This window comes from Gracilinanus agilis, chromosome 3 (assembly GCF_016433145.1).
Source record: "Gracilinanus agilis isolate LMUSP501 chromosome 3, AgileGrace, whole genome shotgun sequence".
In the NCBI taxonomy this organism is placed as follows: domain Eukaryota; kingdom Metazoa; phylum Chordata; class Mammalia; order Didelphimorphia; family Didelphidae; genus Gracilinanus; species Gracilinanus agilis.
The window spans coordinates 659,396,594-659,407,578 of record NC_058132.1 but is presented as its reverse complement, the minus strand read 5'-3'; the positions used below and the strand labels follow the sequence as shown (position 1 = coordinate 659,407,578).

Genomic DNA, 10,985 nt, shown 5'->3' with positions numbered 1-10,985 from the left:
TCAATACTGTGTATTGGCTCCAAGGCAGAAGAGTGGTAAGGGTAGGCAATGGGGGTCAAATGACTTGCCCAGGGTCACACAGCTGGGAAGTGTCTGAGGACAGATTTGAACCTAGGACCTCCCGTCTCTAGGCCTGACTCTCAATCCACTGCCCCCAAGGATTTCTAGCTTTCAAAGAAGAAGGTTTTTTAGTTCCACTAATATTATATAACCATCTGTAAAGCATATTCATCCCTTCATTTTAATGATGAGGAAATGAAGGTTTCCTTTGAATGGTAGAAGGTCTCAAAGTGTTCAGGGTCAGTATTAGGAATGTATTGGAGTTACTAGAGATGGAAAAGGTAGAGGAGATTGGCCTTAGACAGCATGGGTGTACCAAAGATGTTGTTATTTTTAGTTGCTTAAAATCCATCTTTTTAAAAAAATAAAGGGATTCTTATTTTTGAGACTAAAAAAAACTAAAGTAAAATTTCAGGAAAAAAATTCTGGCTACTTGAATTTCTGATTCTTTGGATTCTGAATAGTCAGTGAATACTTACTGAGCATGTCCTGCTTATAGGCACTAGGATAAATAGATATTTGTTGCATTGTTGAGCAGTAGTATATAAGACAGGATATTGCATTGAAGATTGAAAAGTTCCTCATGGTAGGTTTCATTACATACATTTAATAGTAAATGGTTCATTTCAGAGCTCAAAAAATGAAAAAAATTGGGGGCTTTATCTTTATAGTGCGACTGTGAAAAACACAGTATATTTGAGCTATGTACTTCCTTAAAACAACTGAAATACATTTTTTGCCTCCACTCCTGTGGTTTAAAATGTCTTCTACAGGTTGAAAGAATTTAGATAGTTTGTTTTACCGAGAGATAAGGGTCTGACATTTAACCCAACCCCAGGTGCATGTGGTTTCTTAAAAAATGTCAAAAAGGTCACATGATTTTAGTGTACCAACTTAGAAAAACAAGATCTAGTTAAGTGTCTCAACCAAATGGAACGTAAACCAAAAATATCCCTAATACCTGCCCTCCTCCAAATCAAGAAAAATTGTAATGCCTTATGCCTAGAAGCTTTCCTTCAAAATGACAGATATTTGACAACTATAACCAATAATAAGGTAATATAAAAATTTGATCATTTTTACAACATATGATTTTGAGAAATTTGGAATATGACTTTTTAAAAGAAAAATTTTGGTCAGTTTCTCATTTTAAAGTATTAAATTACATCAAATTAGAATGAGCTTTGTAGTGTCTCTCTTTTTCACCTAAAAACCTCTCACTGTCTTAGCATGCTAATAGATCTAATGGAAAGAACACTGAGTGTGGAGTGAGAAGACCCAATTCTGACATCTCCTCACTGTGGAGGAGGGGGGGAGGGGAAAGAGAGAGAGAGAGAGAGAGAGAGAGACTGAGAGAGAGAGTCAGAGGTCAATGACTCTCATGCTTTCTGAGCCTCAAATTTCTTATCTGGAAAATGGGGGTAATGACCACACTCTCCACTTCACAGATTTCTTGTCAGGGAAGCACATTGGAAATTTCAAGCTGCTCTATCAATGTGAGTTTTTAACACCATTATTTGGCCAGTGCTTTCCTGAAAGGTCTCTGGAAGTTGCCTGATGGCTAGCGTAAGCTTTGGGAGCCAGAGTGTCTCCCCTTCCACATAGAGATCAGTGAGGGCTGAATCCTGGTGCTCCAACTGAGGGAAGATGTGTGGCAGTGTCCTCACAAAATCTGAGAGCTTTTTCCTCTGCAGGCTCTTTGCTTTCCTACCTCTGCTTTGATAGGACCTTCTACTCAGAACATGTTTTTTTCCCCCCAATATTCATAATCATGAAATTAATTCTCATAATGTCATGAAAGAGAAAAGAGGCGTTACTGCTAGGAATTTGTGAACTAGGGAAATGGCTGACCAGATGAGCGTCCCTGTCAAAGCTAATTAAATTTCCCACACCTGGCCCAGCCCAGCCCAGCCCAGCCAAGGGGCTTGGCTCACATTGGGTGCCTCAGGAGGGGATGTGTTTGATGAACTCCTTTGTACATGTGCTTTGTCAACACAGAATTTAGGCCTGTGGTGGAGCACCTGGCCTGATGTTCAAAAGTACGTGTTCATCTACCATGAAACAGTTTAATTGTTTTTTATCTAATTTTATGTGCAAACACTACATTTTAATGTCTGAACTATTGGTTTGTATTTTCTGGGAAGCCTTACAGAATGGGAAGTCTTCATTGGCACCTTCTCTTTGAGAGCCAGCTTAGCTCCAGGCCTTCCTTTCCAATTTGTGTGTCAATCAGAACAAATTTGTTAAAAAAGAAAAGGAAGGGGCAGCTGGGTAGCTCAGTGGATTGAGAGCCAGGCCTAGAGACAGGAGGTCCTAGGTTCAAATCCGGCCTCAGTCACTTCCCAGCTGTGTGACCCTGGGCAAGTCACTTGACCCCCATTGCCTACCCTTACCAATCTTCCACCTATAAGTCAATACACAGAAATTAAGGGTTTAAAAAAAAAAAAAGAAAAGGAAGGGCTGCTGTGATGGCAAATGACCGATTTTGTTCCTTTTCCTAGTATGAAAGATGAAAGAAGAGGGGTAAAATGGGAGGGGGGAGAGGCAGGGTGCCAGCTTAAAAACCTTTTCTTATTAAATTCTCTTCCTTGTTGGTTCAGTCATCAGCTGTCATCAGCCGAACCCTCCATGTGATTAAGCCATGTTGAATATTTTAGTCTTGTAATTTGGCCAGAAAGATGCAAAAACTATCGTTTTAACAACAAGTAAAGAAATTTTAGAAGTCTTGGTAGGTACATAAAGAGGAAATTGTTTTCCTGCCCTCATATTCATATTTGTAATCATTAGAGAGTTCTGGAAAATTCCTAGAGTCCCAGTTTTATAAATATAACAGACTTAAGGTTTTAGATTTTCTATGTAGTTCTTTGAATCAGCCTCCTAATTTGCAGGTAGCAAAGGTAGCCTGTGGAGAAAAAATAGCCAACCTGATGCTGGATATCCTTCCACTAACTGAGATATTTGTATTTTTAAAAAATCATCTGCATCTCTTGGTTTATTTTATTAGCTCTGCCTACATTTCAACACCAACCAAATATACATTAGGTAACTGAGAAAGCACTAGGGATCTGGAAGAAAGTGAACCCACATAGCCCTGCCCCTAAAGATCCGAGAGGGGCCACGTGGCTAACTGGCCTGTACACAATAGATGCAACAGGAATGGGGGAGGCCTTAGCATGAAAGGGCCCCGGGAAGGACTTCTCCCAGGAGATGGCACCAGAGCTGAGGCTGGCTAGGGAGACAGTGTGTATAAGGTTGTGTGTGCAAGCAGTGGTGGAGACCCGTGTCCCTGACAAAGGGGACGAGTACGACTTTGGAAGGCCTTTCATGTGAGGTACTGTCTTCAGACCTCCCCTGTGAAGAAATAGAAGTCATCTGTGCTGGATCAGGGGATCTCCAAACAACAGCCTCAATCAGAAATCCTGGGAAGCCCCTGAGATCTTCTCCCCCACCCCACGGCCTAAGAGGCAGAGCTCAGGGGAGCAAACTCTCCTTTGATGTATTTAAAACAGTGGCTAAGGCATTGGGTATGGACATAAGGAGGAAGTGGCTAAGCTGTGGCTTGGGAGAAGTCCTGCTGCCCCATGCCACCCAAAGCAGTGGCCATAAGAGAAGTGACCTCTCAGGGAGCTTAGGTCAAGTGGCTATTTTTTTACAGGAGAATTCAACTGGAAAGTCAACACTCCCTGCTCTGTATGGGGAGAAGGCAATGGATGGACAGTCATTCCAGCAGCATTCTTGGCATTTTCATCAAACAGAGCAGTGTTTATTTTCAACAAAGCTTCATTAGGAATCTCACGAGGTTCCAGGGAATCCTGATGCTCTCTGAGCCCAATTGGAGCCCCCCAGACTCATGTCAGATGCGGAGGGCAGGTTGTCCCCTGGCCATTCTAGCAGTGTCCATGTCAAAAGTAGAGCAGAGCCACTCTGAAAGGGGCCAGTCAGGGAAATGGCAGGAGTACAGATCACAGGCTTGAGGAGTCTTGTTTTACGGCCATAACCAAAGCTCTTTTCGGTCTTCTTCCAGGCACGCCGGTCTACTCCGTGGCATGGGGCCCTGATTCAGAAAAGGTCCTCTACACAGCGGGGAAGCAGCTGATTATTAAACCTCTTCAGCCAAATGCTAAAATTTTACAGGTACTCTCTAGATAATTACTCCCTCACAGGAAGGACTTGACCCAACTACTGGGCAAAAGGCCAGAGCTTGTCCTCTTGAGTCCTTCTGGGTGGTCTCTTTACATCGGAGGGATGCTTTCTTGTAGTCACTGAGTGGCCTTTATTGCTGGCATAGAAGCCGCTGGCTGTTTTTCTCTTGTGCCAGCTAACATGACGGTAGTAAAGTACAACCAAACTGTGTTTCAGCTCACAAATCCTCACAATTTGGCACAACGGGGATTTAAAAATATAGGCAGGAGTTAGGACACGGCAAAATAAACTTGCGTAAGAGATTTCCTACATGCCGTCGTCCTTGTTCCGTATGATTTGATGTGAGCGCTCTGGCCGCAGGAGGCAGTGTGTTGTGTGACGTCCGTGTCCTGTAATATCACCCCAGTGACGGCGTCAGCTAGGGAACACGGTGCTAGCCTCCCAGGCACCGTCCCTTCCCCTCACTCGGGATGAAGTAAGTAAATGCAAGTCTGTCCCTGGCAAGAGAAGGAGGAGGAGACACGAGCAAATGGGGGGCCAATAAAGCAGGCTTCGTGCAGTATCAATGCAAATAAATGCATGCAAGATGGGCTTTGAGGGAAATGTAGGCCACATTTTATTAATATGTTTTTAATTTGAGAAAATCGTTTTGTGTCACTAACACATTCATTTATGATGAGAACTGTGGTTTTTGTTTCCCCATTTTCTCCCTATAAGTAATGTTGAGGAATTTAGCTAGTCTGAAAGTTTATTATATACATCATAGTTTTTAAAATGTGATATCAAAATATTCAGGTTTCAAAATATTCATTTTGGGGGGCAACGAGGTGGCTCAGTGGAAAGAGAGCCAGGCCTGGAGTCAGGAAATCTAGCCTAAGACCTTTCCTGGCTGTGTGACCCTGGGCAAGTCACTTAACCCCAATTGCCCATCCTTCCCACTCTTCTGCCTTGGAACCAATACTTGGTATTGATGCTAAGACAGAGGGTAAGGGTTAAAGCATGTTCATTTTCCTGTGTTTGTTCTCTATTGGAGGCCCATGGCCACGGCTTTGAGGGGAGCTGGAGACCGAGCTGGTTAGAGGCTGGCCCTGCCAGTGCAAGGAGGGAAGTTCCTGTGTGCCAGTCATGGTAGACTGTGACCATGGTGGCCTTGTTGGTACTTGCCTCTGCCCTCAGGTAGCAGATCCCCAAGGTGCAAGTGCTTGAGAGTGTGCTTTGAAGTTGGCCTGTCAGCCTTTTCTCTCTTCTGCCTGGCTGTATCCCAGAGCATCACCAAGCACCACGGAAGCTAGATTTCCTAGTGAAAAGATCCTGGGGGGCTGCCTGGGGCCTCGAAATCATCATGTTGTTGGTGGGACCCAAGTGGGCTTCCCTGCGGCATTCCGAGGTACGGGGACTGTGGAGGGAGAGGATGCCGGCTCATGTGGTGTCTTCAGTGGCTTACTGCACTCGAAGCTTTAGTCACTCTAGAAGTACGTGCTATAGATTTGTAGAAAAAAGAAAGTTTTCACTAATAAACGTTTTCCTACTTAATTTGATTTTGTTAATTCTGAAGGACGCATTTTAAGTTTTAATTAGACAGGCGCCCCGTTAGTGTGCACCGCCTGTGTGAAGGTTTCTGTCGGCACTGGATCCGTCTCCGTCAGAATTGGTCTTGTGGGATCACTCCAGACGGTCACCTGCGCTCTGCCTTCTCTTGGTAGGCTGCTGTCCAAGAGCCCTGAGCAGAAGCTGAGGAAGGTTTTTATGGAGTTCAGTGCCTAGGACAAGACAGGCCTTATGGTGAAATCTAATAGGAAACATGGCACTATCGAAGACGTTGTTTTTGAAAGTTTATAACCTTTATCCTTCTGGAGTGACTAATGCTTAAGATTGCACTAAGACTTTTGGGACCCTCGTATGCACGAGGTAATAATGGCTAGAGGGCTGATGGTGGACCAAGGAGACCTTGACTCAAATCCTACTTTTTGACCCATCTTGACTGTGTGACCATGAGCAAGGCAGTGTTTGAGAGGATGAACCAGCAGGAGAAGGAGGCCAAGACCAAGGAGCCAGATGAGCCCTTACCGAGCCGAATCATGGGGAGAGATGAAAGGGCCACTTGAAGCAGGCCTTGGGGGGGGTCGCCCCCAGATTCCTCTGTGGATCATTGCTGAGGGCCTGACAGTTGGCAAAGGGGCACTTTTCAAAGGCTGAACCCCAAGAAAACACAAATCTTGAAAGAGATGAACTGTTTCTTAATTCCACAAGACTGAAGTGCACATTGTAATAATTACAATTTAAATTATGAGGCTGTTAGTAGCTTTTTAGTGGCTTTATTACAGCAAAATGGAGATAGTAAAAAGAGGGAAAAGTTAAGTGAGCAGAGCACAGAACCAGAGACCCACAGCTTAAGCAAAGCAAAGCTCAAACTGCTAAAAAAGAGCCCCGCAGCGTGGGTCTCAGCCAAATTTATCTCCCAAGCCCCTGTACATCAAATGAGGATGTACTTAAAAGGATGCTGGGAATTTAGCTCAGGTGTAGCAGATTTTCCACCTCCACAGCATAGATTATTTAGGGAAAATAAAAGTGTGCAAACTTATGGCCTGTGCCATTGAGATAAACTACTTTACAGTCCTTTATCCTAAAAAAAAATTTACCTCATGAATGTTCTTGCAAGAAGAATGGTGATATCTTTCCTAGACACTGGTTGGTTAGCATGAGACCCAGAGGCCTCAGGATAAAAAAGAGATATCAAAGAAGAAAAAAAATGCAAATGAAGGGGTTACACTCAGAAACAAGGAAAAGAGGAAGCAATGACGCAGAGAAAATGAATCCTGAGGCTTGGGTGATTGACCTCTCAATGGAGAGAGAAGAGGAGGCCCATGAGGGCAGAGATGCCTGGTCCAGGGGCTGGTATCCTCTGGCAAAGGAAGCCTATCTTTGGCCTGGGCCCAGCAGTTGCTGTCCTTTTTTCCTCTTGAACTAGTGGTAGAAGGGAGATGTATCCAGCGCATAGAAGGGAAAGAAACATTTATCCTTTATTCTTTCCATTTCTTTGACTTGTCTACAAGTGATTTGTAGGAGAGTCTAAAAAATGATTCCACACTTCTCCCTCTCTGCCTCTGCTTGTCCTAGTGCTTTCAGAAAACAAGTACCGTAGCAGTCCTGGCAGCTACAGCCTCTTCCTGGAAGTCTGTGGCCACTGGCCTCATTTGGAGATGCTCCTCTACTCAGATGATTTGGGGCTCAAAAGTGCCTTGCCCTGTCACCCACAGAAGGCAGCACCTTGATCTAGTCATTCCTCCTAGACCTATTCTGGAGACTAAAACCCTGTAGAGTCCGATCCAGGTTGCCCAAATGGTGAGCACCTCATGAATCAGCATTCTGAAGCAGGTGAAACCTTTTAACAAATGGGGACTGTAGCATGGCGGGCATGGACAGAAGAGGACTGGAGGGAGTGAGGGAAGGTTCTGTTCTTCTCTCCCTGTTTTCCTTTAGCAAGATGACTAATCTACTACAAAATAGCCATCATTCTGGAAACTCTCCATCACATTTTTTCTTAAAGTTCCAAATCTCTTTATTTTTTCCTCCAGTGGAAAGCTCATGATGGAATCATTTTAAAAGTGGACTGGAACTCAGTCAATGACCTTATCCTGTCTGCTGGTGAAGACTGTAAATATAAGGTGGGTAACACTGAGCTTCATCATCAGAATGGAAGTTTTTTTTTTTTTTTAAATATAGAAAGATATCTAGCACATAAAAACCTCCTCGAAGTCCCTAACTTTAACCATCCTTTATAAGGTTAATAATTGAGTGAGGGGGCAGCTGGGTAGCTCAGTGGATTGAGAGCCAGGCCTAGAGACAGGAGGTCCTAGGTTCAAATCTGACCCCAGACACTTCCCATCTGGGTGACCCTGGGCAAGTCACTTGACCCCCATTGCCTGCCCTTACCACTCTTCTGCCTTGGAGCCAATACACAGTATTGACTCCAAGATGGAAGATAAGGGTTTAAAAAAAATAATTGAGTGAGTTTCTCTTCCCTGCTGTAATAAGCATTACCTTAGTAGCACCTCTCAAAATGCCCAATTTATATTCACAATCTTATTGACGTAGAAACGTTGGCTTAATAAAATAGTGTAATTACTGTTTCCATTTTTAGCCACTGTTTAAATGAGTACATTCACGTTATTGAAGTCAAATCCACTGAGACAGTAAATATAAGGAAACCTTTAGCTTTTGACAAGAATAAATGTGAGTGGGAGAAGACTGACTATGTATAATTAGAGGGAAAGTAATCAAAACACACCATTGACAGAGTTCTTATTAAGTAAGAGAAATAAAAGATTTAAGCCATAAACTGAACATTAAAAAAAAAAAAGATTTTAACCAAATTTTAAAGGGACTTTCTTTTCTTCCAAGATTGCTTTTGTTCTCAATAATAGCTAAGTTTATATAAAATATTTCTAATTCTTCATGTTATTCCAACCTTTGTAGCAAAATGATTATTTTTTGCTTCATGAAATATTCCTATGTTTTTGACATTTGTACTTTTTTTTAAACATTCCATAGAATATAGTCGGCTCCCCCTGCATATTTCTTATTTGTGCTGTAAAATCTATTGATAAATATGAATTTCATATTCAGAAGGAAACTGTTTCTAGAGCTTAACTCTAGCTTCCTGAATAGCACTTACATTTGTAATGATGGAGGGCAGGGGGATGGTGTTAATTGAAAAAAACTGACTTTGTTCTTGTTTCTGTAGGTTTGGGATAGTTATGGCCGTCTGCTGTACAGCTCACAGCCTCACGAGCACCCCATTACCTCGGTGGCCTGGGCTCCAGATGGAGAGTTATTTGCTGTGGGATCATTTCATACTTTACGCTTATGTGATAAAACAGGGGTAAGCTATACTTCTGACAAACCACAGGCATACTGTCACACACATTTCTTGATGATGCATAAAATATGGAAGGCTTGAAGACATTTTTAGTGCGTGCATCTGGTTGGATTCCTTAATTTAATGCTTTATTGAATTCTAGACTCTGTGGGACCATGCGAGATCTTTAACGTTTTAGGAATAGGGAACATTCACAAGTATTTGCCTTTCTGGAAATATTTCACTTTGAACATGTTTAATTATGAAGGACATCCTGAAAGGCCATTTGTTAAAAGGGATGATGACTCAGAATTCAGGATGAGATCGATGCAGAAAGCCCTTTTATTCCTTTAAGAAAGTGTAAACCTATTTTTAAGGCAATTCCTTTCACTGTAGAGATTTTGTATTCTTTCATCTTGTCTTTATTTCTGTCTAATGTTTTCATATTATTCTTTTCCGAATATCAAGAAAAAAAAAACAATTCAGCAAGACTGACCCCCACATTGTCTGTCTGACAACATATGCAATATTCCATGCTCTTGGTGCTCCCCCCCGACCCCCCCAGCTCTGCAGTGAGGTCCCTTTTCTCAATTTTTGTTCAAGACTCCAGAAGTTCCTTAAGTTTAAAACTGTAGTGAAGGAAAATGCATGCTTTTACAAAGCCACCTTCTAGGGCTGTTGTGAAGATCAAAGGGGAAAATAATTGTGAAGCGCTTAGCACAGTGCCAGGCACATAGTAGGTGCTTTATACATGTCGGCTATTTTTATCATTTAACCAGTTTTTACAAATTCCAGTTTTGCTTAGGCCCCAAGTGTTATGTATGTAAATAGATTTGATTGAAATTTCTTATTTAACCACAGAAGAATGACATTATATAGCATTTGGCTTCCTCTTTTTTGGTTCTTTCCATTTTTTGTTTTTTTATTGTATACATTGTACACGTTCCTTGTGTCAATTCAAATGGCTTCTTACAGTAAAGAAAGATTTTGTAGTAAATTAATAAAATGATTAAGTCTAAAGTTGCCCTCAGATTAAAGAACTTCCGGCATTTCAGTGTGGATAGTGTGAGAATCTCAGTGACACACTTAATTATAAAAGTATAGGGGGCACCTGGGTAGCTCAGTGGATGGAGAGTCAGGCCTAGAGACGGAGGTCCTGGGTTCAAATCTGGCCTCAGACACTTCCCAGCTGTGTGACCCTGGCCAAGTCACTTGACCCCCATTGCCCACCCTTACCACTCTTCTGCCTTGGAGCCAATACACAGTATTGAGTCTAACACAGAAGGTGAGGGTTTTAAAAAAAAGAAGTACAGAAGAATCCCAGTGATCCTCGGGGAGCCAGGACACAGATGCCCAGACGTGGCAGCAGCTGTATCCTAGATCAAAGGCCCTGGCTCAGGCTCAGGCCGAGACTCTTGCCTGGCTCTCCCTAGCCAGTGGCCGGACCTCTCTGGGTTCACCCTGCTTGTGTGTAAAATGAGAGAAGTGGATGTGATGAGCAGAAGGCTCCTCCCCTGCCAGGAGCCCTTCTCTGAGGCTGTATCTTTTCTGCCCCCGAGATTATCCTGTCCAGGCACTGGAGCTCCCGGTCCACGGTCTGTCCGTGGCCATTCGTTCTCCTTCCTCCGGTGTAGGCTTGCTGCTCATCCCCAAGTCCTGGCCTTCTGCTAAGGGATGCTGACATGTTGATCTGCCCTTGAGGACACGCAGCTAGCCCCACACCAGGGTTCAGAAAGATCTACTTCCCAAGGCAGGATGGAGAAGGAGTAGATGGACGGCATTTCCCATGTCTCCGGTTCTGGAGGAGGCGGCCTGGCTCCACCACCGATTAGACACCTTCCATGGCCTGGGACTTTGTTGGAGAAGAGCAGAAGAGCGCCTGCCCTCGGGGCACTTCTGGCCTTCTGCCCGAGGCCATGGAGAT

General features: G+C 43.3%; 1 protein-coding gene across 1 annotated transcript in view; it reads left to right on the top strand.

Moving 5' to 3' along the window:
* Positions 1-10,985, top strand: part of IFT80 (intraflagellar transport 80) — a 102,730-nt gene that overhangs the window by 49,278 nt on the left and 42,467 nt on the right. Inside the window, exons 6-8 of the mRNA XM_044667702.1 lie at positions 4,085-4,194; positions 7,779-7,868; positions 8,948-9,085. Coding sequence (XP_044523637.1) covers positions 4,085-4,194; positions 7,779-7,868; positions 8,948-9,085 — 338 coding nt within the window. The remainder of the gene's footprint in view (positions 1-4,084; positions 4,195-7,778; positions 7,869-8,947; positions 9,086-10,985) is intronic.